The 26,351-nt window shown below is 41.0% G+C and overlaps 1 protein-coding gene across 3 annotated transcripts in view; it reads left to right on the top strand.

The window, feature by feature from the left end:
- The window catches only part of atf6 (activating transcription factor 6), a 367,278-nt gene that overhangs the window by 72,542 nt on the left and 268,385 nt on the right, over positions 1-26,351 (top strand). For 2 of the 3 annotated variants that reach the window (XM_078561552.1, XM_078561553.1), the window contains exon 8: positions 17,620-17,805. The exons of the other annotated variant lie outside the window; for it this stretch is intronic. In XM_078561552.1, the coding sequence (XP_078417678.1) occupies positions 17,620-17,805 (186 nt within the window). The remainder of the gene's footprint in view (positions 1-17,619; positions 17,806-26,351) is intronic. 3 annotated transcript variants of the gene reach the window in all.

Genomic DNA, 26,351 nt, shown 5'->3' with positions numbered 1-26,351 from the left:
AGAAAAAGTCAAAATGTATATCCAGCTAATGTCATAGCCTGCATTACTCAGCCTTGCATGGCTATTTCTTCATTTCATGAACCCCAGAGTAAGTGAATCATGTGCTTCACAGAACCTGTGGTCTAATGTTTCAAAACATGTTGTTATTTATTCACAGAAATTACTGTAGAGTGTTAAAACTGCTCAGTGAGAAATAGTTAAGAGAAGACAGAAATACAAATCCAATCTAATTTGCATTTTTACATCAAAACTAACCAGATTCATTTAGATTTTAAAGTGTTTTTATTCTTTGAGGGCAAATTGCATTTTAAACTTTATGATTTGTATAGTTCTACATTTCGCCACAGAACTTAATGAAGGAAAAACTGCCAACAGGCAGTCAAATTAAAGTTAGGAGTGTGCACTGAAGACATGATCAAAATGATAGGCTTTGAGGCTTCTGAAAATGATAGGAGAGGGACAAAGCAGAAGGTTCATTCAGAGAATGGAGGAGTAGGGCTGAGACAACTGAAGGCTCCACTGGCAGTGGTGAAAAGGAAGTGGGGTTGCATAGGAGGCCAGAAACAGAAGACTAAATGACGTGGGCTAGGGTCTGGGGTTGCACAAGTTTGTTGAAATAGGAGGGGTGAGACCACTGAATGACTTATTAACTAGAATGAGGACTTGAAATTAAATACTTATGGTACAAGGGAGCCTGCTGAGGTTGACAAGGATATGGCTGATGGGAAGTGGGACAGGTTATAGACAATGAATTTTTGACCAGTTAGAGTTGAGAAATAAGTTTGCTAAGCAGTAGAGGAAGGCAAATGAGAAATGAGCCCTGGGATTAATAAAAACTGTGTACTGTAGTTTCAGCAGTGGCATGGATCAATTAAGGAGCGAGGTGGATACAAGTGATTTTGATGATGGGTTTGTGGTTTGAAGCTCAGTTTGGAACTGAACAGGATACTGAGTTTCTGCACAGATAACTGAGCCAACAGCTGAGGTGGAGGTGGTGTTGTGGGGACAAGATTGCACCTGGAGCATGTTCATGGACTTGTTAGGATTTAGTCAATATAGATTTGGCTCTATCAATTTAAAATTAATTGAAGTACTGGCTTATCCAACACATAATGATAAACAATTTGATTGCGATTGGTAGAGGTCAATGTCTTGAGACTACCTAGCTGGAGACTAACTCCATGCTTATGGATAATGGTATCAAGGTGCAACATGTCAAAGGATGCAATAATACAGGGGTTTAGAGCAGAAGCCATCGCCAGCCACTGGTGGCTTTTAACCACTGTAATCTCCCGATTGAAAGGATTTGAACAGGGAGTGGTGTAAAAGGAGATCCCAGAGCTGAGTGGCTACCATATCAGTATATTATTTAAATGGAGAAAATTGAGAGCAGTACATTGGGTATCCTGGTACGTGAATCACAAGAGTTAGGATGCAGGTACAGCAAGTGATTAGGAAGCAAATGGAATGTTGTTGTTTATTGCAAGGGGAATGGAATATAAAAGTAGTGAAGTTTGCCACAGTTGTTGGTGAGACCAGATCTGGAGTACTATGTATAGTCTTGGTTTTCCTATTTGCAAAAGGATATAATTGCATACGAAGCAGTTCAGAGAAGGTTCAGTTGGCTGATTCCTGGGATGAAAGGGTTATCTTGTGAGGAAAGGTTGGACGGTTGGGCCTGTATCCATTGGAGTTTAGAAGAATGAGAGGTGATATTTTGAAACTTATAAGATCCTGAGGGGACTTGATAGGGTAGGGGAGATTAGAACTCAGGGACACAGTTTAAAAATAAAAGATCTCTCTTTTAAGCAGGAGATGAGACTTTTTTTCTCTTGAGGCTTGTTTGTCTGTGGAATTCTTTTCTCCAGAGAGCAGTGGAGGCAGAGTCATTTAAGATTTTTCAGGCTGAGTTAGATAGATTCTTGATTGACAAGGGAGTCATAGGCTATAGAGGGTAGTCAGGAAAGTAGAGTTGAGGCCACAATTAGATGAGCCATGATCTTATCAAATGTCAGAGCATGGCCTACTGCTGCTCCTGATTGGTAAATATGTTCTTTTGCTCGTATGTTAGTATCATGCATTGAAGGAGCTTTAGAAGGAGAGTGATCTTAAAGAAGGATCAAAGGAGAGTGCCAAGGGATTCAGGATGGTATTAGTTTTTAAATGTTGACCTGAAGAGGCAAGTCCCAGAATCATGGATATTTGCTGAATCATTTCCAAAACATTGTATACAGTAGTTCAAATCTTCTATATCTTGACCGTACTATAGAAAAATGATTTGTCAATTGTTTACCCAGCTGCTTATATGCTCCTTAAGTGCCATGCATCTCTCAATTAATGGTTTGCAACCTAGTTTTATTTCTTTGGCCAATTTCATTTTGTGAAATGTGCACTACCCTGTCTCGTTGGTGATTGGCGTGATTGGGAGGCATCCAGTATTCTTGGCATCTATTGATTAGTGTCAACGGGAGAGTGTGGGGATGCTTCACTTCATTTATGAATAATGCAAATTCTGTTGATACATTTCCAGGCACCAATTGTCAATTCCCATCATGTGTTATTTCCACTCTTTTTTGACTTTTTATTAGCAGCTGAGTCATTTATCACCATATTCTTTTCGACTTCAAAAACTGGTATTGTCTTTGCACAAAATGACTTCCGCCATGGTAATTGCCATAGCTCCAAGAGACTCCATCTCTGAAACTTGCATCATGGTCATGTGCCTTTCAAAACGCAACAGGTTAATCTTGATGGACCAAGTTTAAGGGCTGTATTCCTTGGAAGCCTGAAATATTCTCTCCAGATGTGGAAAATTTTAAAGTTACCAAGTGTTGCCAGATGTGGAAAAGAGAGAACCTGCACACTTGTGAAGGTTATTGTTACATGATACACTTAGACACGTGTTCATGTTTGGATGTTATTTCACACTTATGAATCAATAAGTATTCCCCCTACCACTTAGTTCTTTCTTCCTCACACTACCCTCCCGTCCCAACTTTGCAGCCCATTTCTGAAATACCAAGCATTTTTTCCATCACCATCTGTTTATACGTTTTCAGAGCTGAGTGCAGGGGCACATGGAAGACCAGTGCACATTGAATTGCTTTTCTGGTTTACACCCTTTTTTTTTAATGAGGATCAACTGACTTTCTGACTGTCATAATGGCTTAAATAGGCCCCTGAGTGTTGCAGGAATTAACAATGTGTTCAGGAATAGACTATTGAATGAGCACAAGGCACTGACTCACTAAGTGCATCTCTTGGCTGGCTGCTTTAATGTCTTTTGAGTAATTTTAAAAATGTTTTTTGCATCAATAAACATAAATATAGGATACCAACGGCTACTGAAGATCACTATGCATTGACGGCAGCAGAGTGTTTGAGGCTTACGGTGTACGATTTCAGCTGAGTGTCACTGATCATTGGCACTTTTGTCCTTTTTATCTTTATCAAATGGCATGGTGTTTGGTACCTCTGTGAAGTCCCTGCAAAGTTTTTCTGTTGAACTCTTAATTGTTTAGTCAACCAAGATAAGCATCGAATAACCATTTCATGCTTCATATTGAAACAATAGGATTCTAGTTGAATAATTAATAAGGGCTGCCAAAAGTTTTAGACATAACAGATAGGGAACCTATGTGTGAATATTGTTGCAGCAAAGGACCTTTGCCTGAAACTTTTAAGCCTTAGTTCAGCCTTTAGGTATTGACTAACCTGATGTATATCTCCACCTTTTTGTGGTTTAATCCCTTAGTTTGTATTTGGTGCTGGGGACAAGATAGCTGTGAATGACAAACTGCTGGTTAATTGACCAAGGAATGCAGTTGTCCCAAAGCTGTGGAAATTAATATTACTAGTCTGCTGTCGCTAAACCTGGGGTGCAGAGTCTTTAAATTTGGTTCAGAGAAATGCCATCAGAGCATCTTAGGATGGGGCCAGGGAGAAAAAGATGTGCTCTTTTATCAAGTGTTGCAGTAACTTCACAACATTCTGTAAGGAACAGATGCATAAAAATCTTAGGTGGGGCTTGTGATCATTTGCATGGAGAGTTTTTTATTTGTACAAGTTGTAATTTCATCATTGGCCCTGTTGGCTGAGGCGACTGAACTTGCTGAAGTTATGACTAGTATAGTGCAAATTTGAGTTGTATTCAATTAGGGTGTATGAGAAAACAAACTGACAACAATACAGTGGATTAACACACACTGTACCTGTGGGAACCTGGGTTCAGTCCCAAGCCCAGGTTTCTTCATTCATTTTCTTGCTTAATAAGCCATGGAATTCTCAAGATGCAGACAGCCTGGAGATAGCTTCCCTCATGCTGGTGATCAAATATGTGTCAACACGTTTCCACTCTGGCTGAATAATTTTTACATTGATTACAATTACTGGCAGAAAATGACTATTAACCCCTTTATATCAAGATACTTAAATGCTGTATGATGTCACTGTTATTTTCTACAGCAAAGTTGTAGAATGGTTACAAGTCAAGTAATGAGTGCCACTATCGAGTTGTGAATTCCAACACAAAGTTGAGAGTTCAAATCCTAGTGTGTCAAGTTGTGAAACTGAATTAAATAAAGGTACAAATTTGTAGATTGCCATCAGGAAAAATAGTTGTGAAAGCTGCCAGATAGTGGTTATAAACTGACTGGTAAACGCAACTGATCTTTGACTTGTGGGAACCCTGCCATACACCTTCCTGGTCTACATGTAACTCTTGTCCCTTGCTATGTAGCTGACTTGATGTCCTCAAGGCAGCTAGGAATGGGAAGTAAAAATTGCTTGGTCACTGTCATCCCAGGATGGAAAAAAAACTAAACTCTGTTTAAAAAAAAAGAAAATTCTACGAGAATAACAGAAATCCAAGAACTGTTGAAATACGGTAATTGTGTGTCATCAGCAATCACTTGCAGCTCAGCTTCTCTCCAAGGCTGATGTTAAAATGTAAATGTATCCTGAATCGAATGTCAGAACCCAACCTGATATAAGCAGCATGGACACTCTTTGGGAGTTATATTTTCTGATAGAGTCAGTTTGAGAACTGGCACCCGATTCACAATCCAAATGCTGGTTTCAGCCTCGCACTGAAGCAAAACTGACTAATGTAATTTGTAACCTTTTATGTCCCAAAGATGATAACTTAATTATGTTCCATTTATCGAGTGAAAAATATATTGGCAAAACATTTTTTGCATTAATAGCTTCAATAATCAAGTAACACTGCAATGCAAGTGTATTATCCCCAGTTAGGTATACAATGAGTTAATTCAGTTGTTTGTCTGTTGCAACGATCTAAGAGACTAATTACTTTCAAAAAAAGATATTTCCAGTGACTGACTGGAAAAGAACACACGACAAGATTTCAAGTTTTAAGACTTGTACTGTAACAAAGAAAATAAAAGTAACATTGACTAAACACTACTTCTTAGGCAACTTATACTCTAAACTACAGACAAGTTTTCTCACGTGACATTTAACATGACCAATGACCCCATGCCACAGTTATAGTTCACGATGTCCCTTGGATACCACAGTTATAGTTCACGCTGTCCCTTAAGTGGATATTTCATACACCCTGATGGCCTGCTTCCTTTTTCCTTTACCAACCAGGTGACATCTAATCCCCAAACTGACTGTCACTGTGAGGATTACACTGGAAATTGCTTCTCTCTAGCCCAAGCTTGACGAATCTTTCAGCCTTCTTTAAACCCTCACAAGTTCAGTCTCTTCAATCTGAGCATGAGCTCCCTCCTTTGTTCTGTGTGGTAAACAATTTTTTAATGCATAAGGTGTAGGAAATGCCTCTATTTTCCTACTCTCTCTCTGATTCTTTCAGACACACGTGTGGGGATATTGTAGGAAGCCCTGTAATCTGATACCACAATGACTTGCTATGGAGCTTTTGCTTCCCAAAACCCATTTCCATGGCAATATAAATCACACAAGCCTTCTATCTATATAGAAATGCCACTTAGGTATCCTCTAGACCTCCAACTTCATTCTAGCTTGGAATTAAATTGACAGTTTAAAATACAGCCACTTATAAAACCTGACATTCCTCATACCTCCCTATGAGACTTCACACTCTACCTCCAGTCAGCACAGGTGCTCTTGCCATTGTCCACAGGTGTGAATATCTTGCATATTCTGAACAAGTCTTTTGACCTGGGTCCCTCTTGTCCCCTTAGCAACCAAGCTACCCAGGCTTGTTGTCAGGCAGAATTCAGAGCAAGTCACATTACCTCTTTAATTCCTCCATTTTCCCTTAGAGACAGTCCCAAAACATAACAATTTTATAAACTTTGTATTTGTAACACTGTCTTTATAACAGGTATGAAAGCACTTCCCGGACTAAAACTCCTTTAGACTCTGCTAAGTTCTTGTGTGCCAGATACCATCTTTTTAACTATATTTTTGGATTTTGTGCACTCTAAAGTGCTCATATAAGAAGCACATTCTTCATTACACCTTTAACAAGGCTAGATTTTTGCCACGATGTTTTGTGGTAACCATGGGACTGAAAGTGAGACAGCCAGAGAGTTGGACCAGTTGCTTAAGGATGAATTAGTGAGAAGGTGACAACTAAATAAATGTCACCTGGTTTTTGCATGTATAGAATAAATAAGGCATAATGGAGAGCAAAGGCAGCTAACATTTCTCTCCAATGAACTGTGAACCTTGTGTAGAACTCTTCATATGTTGTTGCATATAAGAGGTTTCGCTTAACAGTACAAGCCATCCTGGTATTTGTAACAGTACGTAGGTTGAATTGTGGGTGTCAGTTAGCTCAGTTGGCTGAATAGCTAGTATGTGGTGCAGAATGATGCTGACAGAATAGGTTCAATCCCTTTACTGGAAGCAGTTCATGGAGGAGTGCCTCCCCCCTTGTCCCACACTTGTGGAATGGTGCTCCTCGAGGTATACAACCTGTTGTTTCACTCTAATGCAAAAGATGCCTATGATCCTTCGTGGATTGCAGCTAATTACCTTACCTAACTTATAGGGCAGTAATTGTAGAGGATTGCTGAAAAAAGACATTTTGTCAAAGTTTTTCATCTTGCACTCATCAGGACAATCGCAGGAAAACCAATGTCAGGGAAAGCAACAGTTTTATGCTGTGTGAGAAGAGTGTGCTGATTGGTTGCCAAGTGGACTCTGGTAGAGTTGTTGTGATGGAGAATGCACCAGGTAATGAAGACTGATAGTTAACTGCCAAGCATTGTTTGAAATTTAAATGAGGCAGCTTGACTGTGGTCAAGACATTGCTCTGAGGAATGAACCAGCAAATGGCTATCAATTATTTTGTTTAACTGAGGCAGGCACAGTGTGTGTACATGTTCTTTCTATCTGCAAAGAACAGGGCTCTTTATATTCAAAAAAAGGTAGCTTCCAGTACACGCAAATGCGCCCCATTGCGAGCCCGACTGACGATCTGAAATTGGTTGTCAGTGTAATTTTTAGCACACTGAGGATTATTTAGCAAATGTCCAATTGCAGAATCACATCTAATGTTGGACACTGTGTTTTGAGTTTTGCAAGCACGGGCTGGTTGGGTGCAGTCCATACCTTGTCCGTTGCGAACAGCGGAAGGGACATACTGTTGGACATGATCCGCCAGTCTTTGGGATGTACAGCCTACATACCTAGCATAACACTGGCATTGAAATTCATGTACCATATTACTCATTTGTGTGACAGGCAGAACGTCTTTTTGGCTTGATGGCAGCATCCTGTTATGTTGCTACTGCATAGTAGCAGCGTGAAACAGCTAGCTCCACCTGTTGCTCAAATTTTTGAGATACCCTGCCCTTTCAGGGTAGTCTGAGGTAGACCGGGCACTTTTCAGGGCTGTAAGTGACGGCCTTAGGCCCGTTCATGAATTTGCGCGAAATGATGTGATCAGGGTAGCAATTATCCCACAGTATGCCTTTGATCTGCCCTATTTCAGCATCAGGCTTGCATGGTGAGCAAATAGCTTGGGCCCTATTTATGAGGTTGCTGATAAGCCCAATCTTATAGCACGTGGAACTGTAAGAATCCAACACGTGTATTGACCAGTGAAGGTAGGCTTGCTGTAGACTGTGGTAGAGAATCCTCTGGAGGATTTCTCAACTAGTACATCAAGGAAAGGGAGTTGAGAGGCAAAAGGTTAAGTTCAGAAAGAGTAGTGCCAATTAGAGACCAGAAAGTTAACTTATGTATGGAGCCAGAAGACAGGGGCATAGCTCTTCATGAATAATTTATGTCAATTATCACAAGAGATGGAAGGAGCACATATTATAGTTAATGAGTAGCTGTGTGAAATATTGAAAGGGATAAAGATAAGGGAGGGATTATTCATTTGCTCAGCAACTTTGAAAGTAGATAAATCACCAGCCTGGATGAAATGTATGCCAGGCTGCTAAAGGAATCAAGGAAGAAATGGCGCCAGATCTGACCATCATTTTCCCATCTTCTCTCGCTACAGATGTGGTGCCTGAAGATTGGAGGACTGCTAACATACCTTCTGTTACAATCAGGATTGGAGGAGTGAACTGACTCCTCTCTTTGTCCCACCCTTAGATTAGTTATAACAGAGTTTGAATTTAAAAAGGAGGTGATATTGCCAATTCAATATATATACTTAACTGTGTGTAGCTCGGAATAAAAAATAAGCCAGCCAGGTTCCTTAAGTTAACAAGTAGAGTTAGCTTCATTGCTCAAACTCACTCGGGCAAAGATGCAGAAATTATTAACAAAAGTTTAAAATGTACAAATATGCCCAACTACCCACGAATGTAAAAACAACACACAAACAAAACCCCCAAGCATGCAAAATAGTTATAAAACTCTGCAGAGTCTTCCATCTTAAAACTTGGACAAGTTAAAATTAGCATCAGAAAAAATGATATTCACGCATTATGCAGATACTTGTTTATAGATGAAGGGTCACTTTCCATAGTAGCTGCTGGTGCTTGGGCTTCTCACTGAAGCAATTGTGGCTGGTTGGTTCTCTTTTCCCTTGGTGACAGTTGTATTGATTTAGGATCCTCCTTTAAGCACACTTGGTTTGTAGCAATGAGGTCTTCTGGTGGGTATTCAAATCACTAACAGCTCAGCTTTGATAAGAGAGGGGATAAGGCTGTTGCCCCTGTGGCAGTCTCTCTGACTGTTAGTTCAATTCTGTTATGTTTTTATACCCAAAAGCTGGGTCACGTGCCTTGTCTCTGGTCTCAATCTGGGTTTATTTTAGCCACTGTCTCAGAGCTCTGTAGACTTGCATTTCCATAAAGCAGCTTGAGTCCTTTGCAAATGCAACATATTAGTTGCTGTAGACCAGTGTCTTGTTTAGCATGAGTGTTCTTTTCAAAAAAATTCTGTCTATTTATATCTAGCTGAGGACATCATAAGTTAGTATTATATATAATACATCTTTGTAACACATTGTTTAAAAAGGGAGGAAGGGATAAACTGGGTAATTACAGGTCAGTAACCCTAACCTTGGTGATGGGTTAAAATTCTGAGGAAGAGTATAAATTTACATTGAGAAAGACATGGACTAAACAAGGACAGACAGCATGGCTTTGTTAAGGGAAGGTCGTGTCTGACTAACATGATTGAATTTTTTAAGGAGGAAACAAGGAGGGCCAATGAGCTGTAGCATGATTGGTGTAGTCTACATGGACTTTGGCAGGCCTTTTGACAAGGCCCACATGGTAGACTGTTAAGAATCCATGGAAAAGTGACGAGTTGGTCCCAAAGTTAGCTCTTTGGCAGGAAGCAAAAGATTGTGGTGAATGGGTGTTTTTTGCGACTGGAAACATGTTCGCACTGAGGTTCTGCAGGGCTCCAGACTGGTCCCCTTGCTGTTCATGGTATACATCAATGATTTATTGATTGAGACGTCTGCAGATGATACAAAAATTGGCTTTGTGGTTGTGAATGAGGAAGAAAGCTGTAGACTGCAGGAAAATATGAATAAAAATGAAAATACTGGTCAGATGGGCAGAAAAGTAGCAAATGGAATTCACTCTGGAGAAGTGTGAGATAATACATTTGGAGAGGATAAACAATACTAGGGAATACACAATAAATCATGGGGTTCCGAGAAGTGTAGATGAATAATGGTCCTTGGAGTGCATGTCCACAGATCCCTCAAAGTAGCAGGGCAGGAAGAAAAAGGATCAAAGGCATATGGGTTACTTTCCTTCCTTTGCCAAGTATAAGAGCAGGAAGGTTATATAAAACATGAGTGAAACCAAAACTTGAGTGCTGCTTACAGTTCAGGTCATTGCATTCCAGAAGGATGTGATTGCGTGAGAGCGTGTAGAGAGGAGATTTGTAAGAATGTTGCTAGGAGTGGAGAACTTTAGCTATGAGCAAAGTTTGTGTAGATTGGGTTTTTTCTTTGTAATAGAGGGGGATGAAGGGAGATTTAATTAAGGTGAATAAAATTGAGGAGAGCCTGGAATGAGTGTATAGGAAGGACCTAGTTCTGGTGGCAGAGAGGTCAATGACCAGAATGCAGAGATTTGAAGTAATTGGTGAAGGAAGGATTCAGGGAGAATTGAGTAATTTGTTACATCCAGAGTGGTGGGTGGGAATCTGCAATTCATGGCCTGAAAGGTGGTAGAGGCAAAAGCCCTCTTGCATTTAAAAAAACAACCTGGAGGTGCAATAATCTTTAGGGTTATGGACCAAGACCTGGAAGGTGGGATTAGGCTGGAGACAGCTTTTTCAGCCAGTGGGTTGAACAGCCTCCTGTTCTGCAAATCTGTCTGATTTTACAAGTTCTAGCAGATCTAATTTTTGTGATGCTTTATTAAGCTAAACATCAATTCTCACATACAGTTTTGCGATAAGAGTGCCTTTTGGTCTTTTGAAGATTTTATGTTAGTTTTCAGTTTTTAAAATCAAAGCTTTATTTGTCTATGTCACAGAGCTCAAGATTATTAAATGAAAAGTGCTCTAATGTTACATAAGTTGAAACAAATGAATAAATATTAAATGGTGCACATTGGAATGACAGAATATGGATGTACTTGAGAGCTTCACTCAATGAACTAATCTCTTCACATGACTTAGGGGACTACCAAGTGGCTATCAGGTACTGCTTTTAAAAGAGGATGGGATGGAATGATTTGCAGGAGTTGTAGTTTGTGACCGCAAACATGTGCATCCTTCTGCCCAGGTTTAAAAATGAATTCGAGAGGAGCAGGTCTACAACCATCTGAGCTTGGGTTTCCTCGTTGAGTAGAGACACCCAGTTGTGGTAAAATAAGATCTAAGTGTTGCCTTCATATATAAAAAAGATAATGGTCTGGGCAGTAGTTGGAAGTTTTAAAAAAAGACTGGTGTGAAATTGGCTATATTAGACAATCAGAATTATTTCACAGTAATGAGAGTTTAGATTTTGAGACGGATAACATTGAATCCTTACAGATGAATTGGGATTTTCCTTTTATTTACCTTAGTTTAAGACCCATGCATTTATGTCCAATTTGACTGTTTCATAGGTCCCTTGAAAGTGGAGGGTAAATGCAGGAATGCAGGAGGGATTTGACGTTCTGTTTTTCCTTGGGTTCTTTTGACTATTGTGCAAAGAATTGCTCAAGGCCAGTGAAACTGTATGAGGAGTCTATTGTTTCACTGCGACAATCTTAACACAAAATTAAGGCTCAGTGGAGAATCAGGTAACAGGCGGCAGCATTTACTGGAAGTGAGAACTTTCAGCTGGGATATTATTTAACCTGTATTTGGATTTATTGATGTAAGAGTGCAGAGTGTGAGGGTACAAGCAACCAAACTAGTAACTATAAGGAAATTACATCACATACTGCAGGATGGCAATGTTAAATAAATCAAGATTAAGCCCATTAACATTGCAAGGTCATCCAGAGCTCAGAGAGCCTGTCATAGCTGAGAGTCTTGATGAGGACTGAGCTGAAGAGATCCTTCAGAATGCCACTTGGTGCCAATATAGGCAGAAATGGTTTGAACCAGGACAATAAATCATGGAATTTGCACCAGCTAAGTTCTTGTGTATTATTTTGAGTTCCCAACAATCAGCCAAACAAGAGTGAATCAGTATTTGAGGCATGAGCTATGTGAGAGTGAAAATTCAGAAGAAAAATGCCAAAGCAGAACATTTGGTGGGCAAACAGCTGAAGCACTTGCATCCTTCCCTATGGAAAAAAAATAACAGTAGCAGATTCAGACGGTTGTGCATCAAAGGAAGCCAGCAGTTCGGTTGAAACAGGCCCAATGTTTTATTTTAACATTAAAGTGTAATTTCCTGCAAATTTGCACTAACTTAAACTTAGTTCTGCACACCTGGGGGCGTATAGAATGTACAAATAGAAGCCTTTTATTCTGTGTGTGCATCGTCGTGATGAACCTAACTATGGTAACTTGTACTTGACCAGTAGATATTCAATGATTTATAACATACTCAGAACATGAAGTTACATATTAATGTGTCATGTGTTAACTAAAGTAGTTTAAGAGCTTTTCCCATCTAGTTTTATGAAGACTCAACTTGAACTAACTAAGAAATATTTGGAGAGGATACATTGGTGCAATAACAAGCTTGTTGAAAGACTAGGAACTTTTTTTTAATTCCTTGAGAAATTCAAAGGAAAGTGAAGCCAAAATGGATAAAAGAATGTTCATAGAAAGTAATAACTTAAAAGTATTCCAAGATTGCAAAACCTGAAGCTGTTGAGAAAATTAAGACAAGTATAAAAATCAGTTGAGGATAAGCAAAGCTAGGATTAGGAATGCTAAATTAGGGGAAAAAAAGGATAATGGACAATAGCAATTATATTAGAAATTAGAGAACAATTGAACATGACAAATGTAAGGGGTGCATCTCAGCTGTTGTAACACTAGGGCTGTATCCTGGACCTCTTTGACAGAACTGGGGGTTGCTTAAAGGTTGTGGGGATCTGGGATTTCACAGCAATTGGGGAGACAGCTGGTTCACAGGACTGTTAGACCAGACCCATCCTCTGAATGAAATGCTGTCATCAATTAATCACATTGATTAGGAGTAAAAGGTTATCCGGGGCAGGCAGGAATGTGGAGTTGAGGTTACAGTTGGATCAGCCATGATGTTAGTGAATGGCAGAGCAGGCTCGAGGCGCCAAGTGGACTACTCCTCCTAATTCATATGTACATTGGCTTCAACCTTTCCAATGACTGGAAAGAACACTAACGACATCAGCATCAATCCACCCTGCAGCTCTTGTCAATTTCAGCAAGGTATCACTTGCTTGCTATCAACAAACTATAGAGGTGTCAGCTGTGGCTCAGTTCATAGCACCCTCGCCTTTGAATCAGAGGGTTGTGGGTTCATGTCTCACTCCCGGAAAACCAAGAACTGTGATTGTACTCGACAGAGTTGCAATCTGTGACTGTTGATAACTTGAAAGAGGATCAACAAGCTATCATGATAGCTGAGAAGCACCCCTTAGATTTGTTCTTGCGAAGGCTAGGTACAAATCTGCCACAATCTTATTGAGTGGCAGAGCAGGCTCAAAGGCCTGATTGGCCTATTCCTACTATTATTTCTTGTGTTCTTATGTGTTAAATTTCTGTATACTTAGACAAAAACATTAAGATCATAACATCAGAAGAAATAGGAACAGGAAGAGGCCATTCGGCCCACCAAACTTGTTCCACCATTGACGTAAATCATGACTGATCTGATTGTGGCCTTAACGCCACTTTCTTGCCTGCCTCCCATAACCCTTGACTCCCTTGTCAATCAAAAATCTGTCCAACTCAGCCTTGAATATATTCAATGACCCAGCTCTCTGTGGATTGTTCCAGTGAGTAAAAAATATTATGACTGAGTGGCGCTGAGATTTTTCTCATGGCATGCTGCCACTGGTTGATTTTGCTTTAATTGTGTTATGGGTAGGGGTAGAATGAATTAGAGTATTTGAATTTGAATGGGATAGGAATTGTAAGTAAGGTCATTGGTGTTCACCCATTGCTTCCCTCTTTAACGTATAGTTATTAACATGGTGACGCTAATTTTAGTCGAATAGATCAGTTTCACATCATTTTGCTCGCTTCTGCTATTGATGCCACATGCTATTCGTCACTCTCCAAAAGATGGCGGTAAGCATTTACCCAGTCACAATGGCTTAAGAAATGGACTGAGTGGAGACCTGCATGTGAAGCGGAGGTGATCCTTCTCACTCCGTATTGGCCCCACCTCCAAGAAAATGCTTCCATCACAGATAAGGGTGTTTTCTGTTCCCTGTGCAGCACCCATAACTGGCGAGGCTCTCCAAGCAGAGAACTAGATTTCTGCCACTTATCCACGTATCAAGAAACTGCACTTGATCAATGGAATAGCCACAAAGCAACTTGAAAACCATGTGTTGACCTCCGCTGCCCTCAGTGAATCGGGAGGCATGACTTGATTTGTGAAATAAAATGGAAGTACAACAATAGCAATGACCTGCATTTATATAGCTCTGATATCATAGTGACAATATCCTAAGACGCATCGAAGTAGAACTCCAGGATGAAATTTCACACCTTGCCAAAAAGGAGACATTAGGACAGATGACCAGCAGCTTGGTCTCACAGTTTTAAAGGAGAAAGAGAGAGATAGAGGGTGATGGTGAGCCAAGGAGATTCATGGAGGGAATTACAGAACTTAGAGCCTAGGCAACTGAAGACTTGGCAGCCAGCGGTGGGATGATGAAAATTGGGGATGTGCAAGATCCTAGAGCACAGAGATTGTTTTACTCTTGAATTGGAGAGCATAGAGCTGGAGGAATGCTTCAAAATAAAGAGCTATCTTTTCTTCCCTTAAATACTAATTGAGAAGGAGATGCAAGAATTTATTCCCTGAAATGCCCAATAATGTAGTTTGACTGTAATACATGTTTCACATTCTTGCATAGAATTACATTGAATTTACCAGCACAGAAACAGGCCACTCGACTCAATTGGTCTGTGTTTCTCACAAACCTCCTCCCACCATACTTCATGCCGCCCTTTAGGGATGTCCTTCTCATTCATTTTCAAGCATTGGCAGAACCACTTCAACGCACCTGTTAAAGCTAATGATTGACAATGGATTCCTCAGCTCAAACATTTCAAATTACAGGTCGAGTATCCTTTATCCATAGATCCGAAAACTGGACACATCGAGAAATGGCGCTTTTTTTGAACTTCATCGACCTTTAGCATGTGGAGTCCCTGACTCCAGCCAACACGACCTGAGCCAACACAAACCTCGCCGACTGCACCTGACCTATAGCGAGGGAAGTCTAGTTGTTTGTCTGCACTGTTTACCTTGTGATTTTGATGGTGAACATGTTAAAAAGACCACCAAATACCCTTAGGACTACCAATGAGAAAAGGAAAAGGAAGCATAATTCGTTACCAATTGCTAAGAAAATAGAGTTGTTGCAGAAATTTAACCATGGTGTGTCTGAGAGGCAATTGAGTGAGGAGAATGGGGTGAGTATCACCACCATATATGATTTAAAGAGGCAGAAAGGCATAATGTTTAAATTGTATATTGAAAGTGATTCACAAATGTTAATAAATAATATTGCCATAAGTCAAAAAATAATGAACATGATCATGTTATGATGGAGTTGATTCGTCAGCACAGGAGTGAAAGGTTTCCACTGACTGGCCCATTGATCATGCAGCAATCCAAGATCTACCACAAAGAACTGAGACTTGAAGCTGCATGTGAATATATGACAGACTGGTTGCAGAAATTCAAGAAACATCATGGTATCAAGTTTTGGAACGATTGTGGTGGAAAAGCATCCGTGGACCATGACACAGCTGAAAAAATTTATTCATGAGTTTGCTATGCTAATTTCAGACCAAAACCTTTCACTTGAACAAATTTGCAGTGCTGATGAAATGAGTTTGTTCTGGTGGTATGTCCCTAGGAAAACGCTCGCAACGGCCGAGCAGAGTGCACCACCTGGTGTTAAGGTTGCGAAGGATAGGTTATCTGTCCTTGTTGTGCCTTTGCAGCTGACACACACAAGTGTAAATGGGGTGTTATTGAGAAGAGCAAAGGTCCCAGGTGCTTTGAGGGATTTTGGACATTACCTGTTCACTACTATGTCAACAAGAGAGCTGAGGTAACGAGAGACACGTTTTCTGATCGGTTTCACAACCACTTTGTACCATAGGCACGTGCTCATTGTAGGGTAGCTAGAAGAAAGCTGTAAAATCATGATGCTCCTGGACAATTGTTCAGCACATACCCCTACTGAACTGTTGGTGAAGAACAATGTTTTCACTGTTTTACTTTCCCCCAGGGTAACGTCATTAATCCTGCCGATGGATCAAGGCATTCTTTGGTCTATGAAATGTAAATATAAAGACTCTTCCTTGCATAGTTTGCTTGGTGCTGTGAGCAGAGGCCTGGGGGTGGAAGGAAGGCTTCCAAAAGGAGTTTACAGTTAAGGACGCCATCTACACATTTGCTAATGCCTGGTGCCTTGTTGATAAAGACACCTTGATCACTGGCTGGCAGTGTTACAATGTTCATTGAAGACGATAATATTGACGAAGACTTTGAAGGTTTTCGTGTGAATGAGGAAAGAAATCTCGTTGACCAGTTCCTTGAGTATGCGAAAGGTATATCAGTGAAATGTGTGAATACGCTGGAGGCTGAGGATATCGAAGAAGTGTATAACAATGATAACAATGCTCCCTTGATGCATTCTTTGACTGACTGAGAGATTGCAGAAATGGTGTTACATCAAGATCAACTTGATAAAAAACGGTGATGATGAGGATGAAATAGTGAATATGGCAGAGGAAGTGCTCATGGACAATTGTATTAATGTGTGCGATGGGTTGATAGATGCGCTCGAGCAAACTGCATTTATAAGTGAGCAAGTAATAATGTCAATCTATAAAATAAACGACAAACTTATGAAACGAAAACCAATGTTGCTGAGGCAGATGAAGCTGAGGGAATGTTCAAGAATGCTTCGCAACAGAGTACATCGACACTCCTACAAGCAGCATCGCAGATGGTGCTACAGTTGAGAACTCAGTACAGATACCCTGTATTTATTATTCAATGGTACATCTTACTTTTCTAGCCATTTTATTGACTTTAGACTATAGGTAGACTAGGCGTAGGCAATTGTAATGTAAGGAGGCCTAGTCCTATATGCAGCACCTGAAATCCAAATCCAAATCACAATCAGCCCCGACGATTTCGGATAACGGGTACACCACCTGTAGAACATTTTTGTTGAGCCTTAAGTGGCCCTTGGACAACTTGTTCCAAAATCTCATAGTTGACACTGAAAGCAGACCTCAGGACAGAGGTCAATAGATTTTTGGGTACTCAGGGATTTAAGACCAGTCATGACCAATGGCAGAGCAGGCTTGAAGGACCAGATGGCCCCCTTCAGCTCCTATTTCTTCTGTTATATATTCATCTGTAGATTGTTGTTGCATTTGAAAAAATTGCTGTGCATGTAAAATGGCCAGAATTGAGTAAACTAAAGTTTGCCTGAAATTGATGGTTGAGTTTGGAATCAAAGATTTGGTTGTTTACAAATTTACACACACAATTGTAACGTTTTCAGTTATTGCATCCCATTTTGTGTTGCTAACTAATAGGTAAATGCACAAAGACGACAGGAAAGAATGATTAAGAACCGTGAATCAGCATGCCTGTCCCGGAGGAAGAAGAAGGAGTATCTTCTGAACCTAGAGCACAGGCTGAAGTCCGCACTGGTTGAAAATACAAAACTTAAGAATGAAAATGGTTCTCTTCAAAAACAGCTCCAGGAGCTGATGTCGGAGGTAAGTCATTTCCAAGCTGACTTTCATGCAGAAATACTGTGAGTCTGAACATTGAGGTTGCTTTCAGTTGAAGAGCTGACTTTGGGTCACGGAGGCCAGGATAGTGTGAAAACAATACATTCGGAAGACCTAATTCAACTTGAATAAAGTCCTATGGGATCTCTTAACTAAAGCATTTTTTAAGTTACAACTTGTCTCAAATGTCACACAGCACTTCAAGTGCAGTTAATTACTTTGAAAAATGGTGCCTGTTATGTGCACAGATGTGGCAGTGATTTTGCAATCAGTAAGATTCCATAAACATCTGAGATGAATGGACACGAGATTTTTTTGATCAAATCACAAATGTTTGCCAGAATACTGGCGCAGTATTGCACTCTTTTGTGAATAGCACCATAGGCTCGCTGATGACTATGGGTGAGGATAGACAGAGTCTAAGTTTAACACCTCCAGTGAAGGACAGCTCATTTCACAATGCAGCAATCCTTCACTGCAATGTCAGTTGAGATTATGTTCTCAAGTTACTGGAGAAAACAAAACTTCTATCCCATTTGTTTGAGCTGCAGTTCGTTTCCATAATATTAAAATACTAATTGGGTATTATCCAAGTGTTCATGGAGTCGCTTTTCCAACTAAATAGAAACCAGTGGAATGGGTATTTCATTATGGCATGCATGAATTACTACATAGGTTGTCATAAAACTTTTCTTGAAATTTTACTAAGTGATTTTCTGAAGGATTTTCACTGCACCTTTAGGGGTAGAACTGACTAACTCATACACACAGGATAAAATAAATCTTCAAGCATATTCTTAATCATGAAAATACATGCAGGATTGACCTGTGTTCAACCACAAGTTCTGACGTAGTGCACAAAATATAGCTGTAACCTGCTCCTGATGTAGCCAGTTTCACACAGTGATTTGGTTGTTCCAATAGTATTCTGCACTGGCTTCAAAAATTCATCATGTCGTACCTTCAGGAACAGCCCAAGAGCTTGTTCAATGCACATAGGTGAAAATGCTCTGGGGCTGTTGAGTTGCAATTTAGATTACTGTACTGTTGCAAAGTACAGCTTCCTACAAGTTAAATGAAAAAAAACCTTTCCTTCTTAACCTTGAATATCGGACACAATGATATCATTCTATTTAGCTTTTTTAATTCTTTTATGGCATTTGAGCATCACTGGCAAGGCCAGCCTTTGTTGCCCATCCCTAATTGCCTTTGAGAAGGTGCTGGCGAGCTGCCACCTTGAATCGCTGCAGTGCATCTGGTGTCGGTACACCCACAGTGCTGTGAGGAAGGGAGTTCCAAGATTTTGACCCTGCGACGGTGAAGGAACAGTGATGTATTTCCAAGTCAAGATCGTGTGTGGTTTGGAGGCGAATTTGCAGGTGGTGTTATTCCCTTGTGTCTGCTGCCTGTGTTTTTGTTGGGATGGAGGTTGCAGGTTTGTAAAGTGCTTTTGAAGGAGGCTTGGCGAGTTGCTGTGGTGCATATTGCTGCCAGTAGTACAGGGAGTGAGTGAAAAAGTTATTGTTTGGGGTGCTGATCATGTGGGGCTGCATCTTGAGTGTTGTTGGAGCTGCAGTGATCCAGCAAGTGGAGAGTATTCCATCACATTCCTGACTTGTGACTTGTAGATTTTGGACAGGCTGGGGAGTCAGTGACTCACTGCAGAATTCCCAATTTCTGACCTGCTCTTGTAGCCACTATTTATATAGCTGGTCCAGTTCAGTTTCTGGTCAATAGAACCCCAAGCATGTTGATAGTGGGGGATTCAATTATGGTGATGTCACTGAATGTCAAGGGGAGATGTTAGTTCCTCTTTTGTTGGAGATAGCAGTTGCTTGGCATTTTTGTGGTGTGAATGTTACTTGCACTTATTGGCCCAAGCCTTAATGTTGTCGAGCTCTTGCTGTATGTGGGCGTGGACCGCTTAAGTATCTGAGGAGTCATGAATGGGACTGAACATTGTGCAATCATCAGCCTCCACTTCTGGCCGTATGATGGCAGGAAAGTCATTGATGAAGCAACTGGAGATAGTTGAGCCAAGTTCCTGAGGAACTCCTGCAGTGGCGTCCTGGAACTGAGATGACTGACCTCCAACACCCACGACCTTCTTCCATTGTGCTAGTTATAACTCCAACCAGTGAAGCGTTTTTCCCCTGATTTTGATGCCCTAGCAAGCACTTCCTTGGTGTGAAAAGTAGTCACTCTCACTTCACCTCTTAAGTTCAGCTCTTTTGTCCGTGTTTTCACCAAGGCTGTCATGAGGTTGGGAGGTGAGTTGTCCTGGCAGAACCCAAGCTGACCATTAATAAGCAGGTTATTGCTGTGTAAGTGTCATTTGGTAGCACTGTCACGGCACTTTCCATCACTTTAATGATGATATGACTGATGAGACAATAGTTGGTCAGATTGGACTTGTCCTGCTTTTTTTGTGGACAGGACACACCCGGGCAATTTTGCACATGGCCGGCTGGATGCTAGAACAGCTTGGCTAGGGGCATGGCTAGCTCTGGAGCACAAATCTTCAGTACTAATGCCGGTATGTTGTCAGAGCCTATAGCAGTTGCACTATCCAGGGTTTTCTGCCATTTCTCCATATACGTGGAGTGATTTGAATTGACTAAAGACTGACATCTGTGATGTGGGGATCTTAGGAGGAGGCCGAGATGGACCATCCACTCAGTATTTCTGGCTGAAGATGGTTGTAACTGCTTCAGCTTTGCCTTTTGCACTGATGTGTTGAGCTCGCCCCTCGTTGAGGATGGGTTATTTGTGGAGTGGCCTCATTCAGTTAGTTGTTTAATTGTTCGCCACCATTCATGATTGAATGAGGCAGGACTGGAGAGCTTTGGTCTGATTCGTTGGTTGTTCTTGGTTGCTTAATTTGTTCTGTTGTATGTTGTTCCTGCTGTTTGGCATGTTGTGTAGTTTCACTGGGTTAGCACCTCATCAATAAGTATCCCTGTTACCTTTCCTGGCATGCTCTCCTGCACTGCTCATTGAACCAAGGTTAATCCACTGGCTTGATGGTAATGGTAGAGTGAGGGATATTCTGTGCCATGAGGTTGCAGATTACAATTTTATTAATTCTTATGGTCCACAGTGCCTAATGGATGCCCAGTTTTGATATGCCATTCCTGTTCTGAATCTACCCATTTAGCACAGTGGTAGTGCCACATAACACGATGCATGGTTCTCAGTGTTAAGATGGGCTTTTGTCTCCACAAAGGCTGCGTGAATTCACTTTTACCAATCCTGTCATGGACAGATGCATCTGCAACAGGTAAATTGGTGGAGGCAAGGTCAGGTAGGTTTTTCCTTCTTGTTAATTCTATCACCACATGCAGCAGACCTAGTCTGGCAGCTGTGCCCTGCATGCAATTTACAGATATAATGGGAGAGATGGAGAGAAAAATTCACTGAGGTAGAAGGCATTAAATTGTTTGGAATTCATTTCACTGGGGTAGAAGGGGTTAAATTGCTTGTAATTCATTACGATAGAAATGAGAGAGGAAGAGATCTTCACTGTCCCAACTTCTCCTTCGTGAATTATGCTCATGGAAAGAATTATACAAATCATTAAGTCATTTACAAAACCATGAGCTTTGGAATTGCTGGGTCTTGGCTGAGATCAGCTAGCTCAGCTAAGGTAGTGGTAGAGTTGCTATAATAACAATAGTATCCTATTACTAAAGAGAGAAAAAGCCTGTTCCTGATTGCTATACGATGGCTCCCTCTGGAATGTGTGCCTGTATAGACCAAGATTGTGTTCTCATGTGATCACCTCCCCATGTCAAACAGCCTGCTAACATTGATTACAGACAGAACTTGCATTTACATAGTGTCTTGTCACATCTTCATGGCATCCCAAAGTTCGAAGGATGTTCCTGCAATCTCAGTGAAAATATTCAAAGTTGCTTAGGTTATAACCGCCTCTTGTTTGTCCACGCCTGATCATGTTTTTCAGTTTCAAATTTTAAGCACAATTTTTTTCAAATGCATGTTGGTTGAGCAATGTTACTTTGAATCTCAGTCTTGATAAGGTACATTCCTGGTGATTGTACCATGTTTCATAGGGTGAGGAGAGGATGGAATGGAGTTTGGGAATTATGTCTTGGGGTTGATGTGCTACCCTATGTGTCACTGCAGTTAATTTCTCTTTGGTGATAGTGTGTCGCCGATTCTGTTAGCAATATTGCTGACGGCTGTTAGAACTGTTTTATTGTTGATTACTTTTGATCAGAAGCTGATTTGTAAAATTTGAGCTGAGACAGTCTGTATGGATGGTCACTGGTGAAGAAAAGTATCCTCTGGAAATTAGAACATTATCACCTCAGTGGGCACTTGTGGAACCAAGTTGAGAAAGCTCAGCTGCACAACTGATGCCAAAACTTATTAAATGCCAACACTTGGCTGTAGGGTAGTGTAAAGTTTGACACGTTAGGTATACACAATTTCTCTCTACTATGGTGAAAATTGCAATTATAGTGCAAGTGCAGACTGTTAATGTGGTGATATCTCCTCTTCCATTTTCAGCACCACGCCCTCCTATTTTATTAAGGTGGTAGTGCAAGTTGGACATCCAAATTCAGCTGTCCAAAAACCAGAGTTGTTCAAAAACCGGACATTTTTGAAATGGCGCACTGGCCTAGTTCCTGCTCTCTTGCAAAAGACTGTATGTTGGATATGTTGGAGATTTAAGGATAAATGATCAAACTTCATTGCATCTGATTATATTTTCTGAAAAATGCTTGTTCATGGAAATAATAACTGGGCAAACCATCAGCCATGGATGATGAAAGTATAGCTTCATCGGTTAGTGTAATAAACAAAGAGAAATAAGCAGAGAAAGAAAAATTCCAAGGGGGAGGACCCATCATCAGCGGTTAACTAAAATAATTAAAGATAGTATTAAACTTGAAAAAAAAGCATATAATTGTGTATAGATGGGTGGCAGCTCAGAAGATTGGACAGAATATAAAAAAGAGCAAAGAATGACCAAAGGTTTGACAAGTAAGGAAAAATTAGACTATGAGAGAAAGGTAGCTAGAAATATAAAGACAGAAAGTAAGAGTTTCTTTAGATGTTTAAAAAAGAAAAGAGTTAACAAAATGAGCATTGGTCGTTTAGAAAGTGAGTCTGGGGAATTAATAATGGAAAATAAGGAGATGGAAGATGAATTGAACTGGTATTTTGCATCAGTCTTCACTATATAGGATACAGGTAACATCCCAGTAATAGCTGTAAATCAGGGGCAGGATTTTTTCAGTCAGTGACGGGGATGGGCCTGACACACCGCTGCATAAAATGACGCGCGATGACATCAGGTGTGCATCCCGACGTCATCGTGCTTATTAAAGCCATTAAGGAACTGATTAAGACAATTGTTAACACTGCTTGTCCAACCTTAAGGTTGGCGGGCAGGCAAAAAGGCCAAGCGGCCTTGGCGTTTTTAGGAGGAGGTTTCTGAAGCTTTTATTAATTAAATTTTAAAAATTTCATAAATATAAAAACATGCCCCATCTCAGGTGACATAGTCACATGAGGGGACATGTTTAAATACATTTTTAAACCTTTCATTCACTGTTTACAATGCTGATTCAATCTCCCTGAGGCAGCTCTGTGCCTCAGGGAGATTGAAGTGCTCTTTCGCACATGCGCGAAAGAGCGCTGGCCCTGACTCTCTCTCCTCCCCCTGCCTGCACAGGTAGTGCTGAGTGCTACAGCTCGTGTCTTACGCTGGGCAGGCCTTAATAGGGAAGTGTTGTTGCAACTGTACAAGGCATTGGTGAGACCACACCTGGAGTACTGTGCACAGTTTTGGTCCCCTTACTTGAGGAAAGATGTAGTTGCAATGGAGGAGGTTCAGAGGAGGTTCACTAGATAGATTCCAGAGATGCGGGGCTTGTCTTATGAGGATAGATTGAGCAGTTTGGGTTTATACTCGCTAGAGTTTAGAAGGATGAGAGGAGATCTATTTGAGGTATATAAGATGCTAAAGGGGATAGACAAAGTAGACGTGGAGCGGATGTTTCCTCTTCTGGGGCATTCTAGAACGAGAGACCATAGTTTTAGGCTCAGGGGTAGTAAATTTAAATCAGAGATGACAAGGAATTACCTTTCTCAACGGATGGTGAATCTGTGGAATTCACTATCTCAGAGTGCAGTGGATGCCGGGACGCTGAATAAATTTAAGGAGGAGATAGACAGATTTTTAGTTAGTTATGGGAAGAGGGCAGGAAATTGGAGTTGAGGCCAAAATGAGATCAGCCATGATCGTAATGAATGGTGGGGCAGGCTCGAGGGGCTGAATTGCCTACTCCTGCTCCTAGTTCTTATGTTCTTATATACAGGCCAGTTAGATTAACATCTGTCATAGGGAAAATGTTAGAAGCTATTGTTAAAGATGCAATAGCAGGGCACGTGGATAAATTCAAGGTAATCAGGCAGAGTCAACATGGTTTTATGAAAGGGAAATCACGTTTAACCAATTTGTGGGAGTTCTTTGAAGAAGTAACATATGCTGTAGATAAAGGGGAACTGGTGGACGTACTGTATTTAGATTTCCAGAGGGCATTTGATAAGGTGTCACATCAAAGGTTATTGTGAAAAATAAAAGCTCATGGTGTAGGGGGTAACATATTGGCCTGGATAGAAGGTTGGCTAGCTAACAGGAAGCAGAGAGTTGACATAAATGGCTCATTTTCTGGTTGGCAGGATGTGATGAGTGGCGTGCCACAGGGGTCAGTATGGGGGCCTCAACTTTTTATAATTCATATAAATGACTTGGATGAAGGGACTGAAGGTATGGTTGCTAAATTTGCTGATGACACACAGATAGGTAGGACATAATGATGTGAAGAGGGCACAAGGAGGCTACAAAGGGAGATAGATAGGTTAAGTGATTGGGCAAAGACCTGGCAACTGGAGTATAATGTGGGAAAGTGTGAAATTGTCCATTTTGGCAGAAAAAAAATCAAAAAAGCATATTATCTAAATGGTGAGAGATCACAGAGCTCTGGGAAGCAGAGGGATCTTGGTGTCCTAGTGCATGAACTGCAAAAGGCTGGTCTGCAGGTACAGCAAGTAATTAGGAAAGGTAATAGAATGTTAGAATTTATTGCAAGGGGAATTGAATACAAAAGTAGGGAGGTTGTGCTTCAGTTATATAGGGCACTAATGAGACCACATTTGGGGTACTGCGTACAGCATTGCTCTCCTTATTTGGGGAAGGATGTAAGTGCATTGGAAGCAGTTCAGAGAAGGCTTACTAAACTAATACCTGGTTTGGGCGGGTTGTCTTCTGAGGAAAGGTTGGACAGACCAGGCTTGTATTGAGTTTAGAAGAGTAAGAGGCGACTTGATTGAAAGATATAAGATCCCAAGGGGTCGTGACAGGGCAGACGTGGTGAGAATGTTTCCTCTTATGGAAGTATCTAGTACTGGGCCACTGTTTTTAAAAAAAAAAAATAAGGGGTGCCCATTTAGACAGAGATGAGAATTTTTTTCTCTCAGAGGATTGAGAGTCTATGGAACACTCCCTCAAAAGGTGGTGGAAGCAGAGACTTTGAATATTTTTACGGCAGAGGTAGATAGATTTTTGATAAGCAAGGGGGTGAAAGGTTATCAAAGGAGGCAGGAATGTGGAGTTGAGGTTACAATCCGATCAGCTTTGAACTTATTGAATGGCGGAGCAGGCTCGAAGGGCCGAGTGGCCTAACACCTCCTAATTCGTATGTTTGTATGCTATGTAAGTTTTACTTGGCCAGCTCAGTCAGTAGTGGTACTGCTAGCCACCTTAGTGGTGGACATTGAAGCCCCCCTCACCCAGAGCAAATTCTGTGTCCTTGCTACCCTCAGTGCTCCATCCAAGTGGTCTTGAACATGGAATACCGATTTATGAGCTGAGGAAGGGTGGTAGGTGGTAATGAGCAGGAGGTTTCCTTTTTGATGTTTCCCTTATGCCATGAGACTTCATGGAGTGCGGAGTCAATGTTGAGGGCCCCCTGGGCATCTCTCCCGACTATATACCAGTGTAATGCCACTATTCCAATACTCTCATGGCCAGCCTCTCATTTCCCATCCTCCGTAAACTTGAGCTCATCTAAAACTGCTACCTGTTTGCTAATTCACACTAAGTCTCACATTGGCTCTCAGTCTGGCAAGTTTAGAGGTAACAGAGGCAGGGGCAGAACTGGGGTGTTATAGAAATGGAAAGAAGCAATCCTAATAATGGTGCAGGTATGTGGTCGGAAACTGGGTCAAATAAAATGCCAGGGTTGGGAGCAGCCTGGTTCAGCTCAGATAGTTGCCAGTGAGAGGGATGCAGCCGGTGGCTTGGGAACAAGAGTTTGTTGTGTGGACTAAAGATAATAACTTCTGACTTTTCATTCTTTCATTTGAGGAAATTTCTGCTAACGCAAAACTGGATGTTGGCTGAGCAGTCAGATGAGTTAAAACTAGTGGATGTGGTCAGGGACGATTATAGTGAGGTAGAGCTGGGTTTGTATAAATAGCCTCTGAATGTATGTATT

The sequence above is a fragment of the Cetorhinus maximus genome, chromosome 17 (genome assembly GCF_964194155.1).
Source record: "Cetorhinus maximus chromosome 17, sCetMax3.hap1.1, whole genome shotgun sequence".
NCBI classification, from domain to species: Eukaryota; Metazoa; Chordata; class Chondrichthyes; order Lamniformes; family Cetorhinidae; genus Cetorhinus; species Cetorhinus maximus.
Note: the sequence above shows the minus strand (reverse complement) of the source record. Positions and strands in the feature narration are given on the sequence as shown.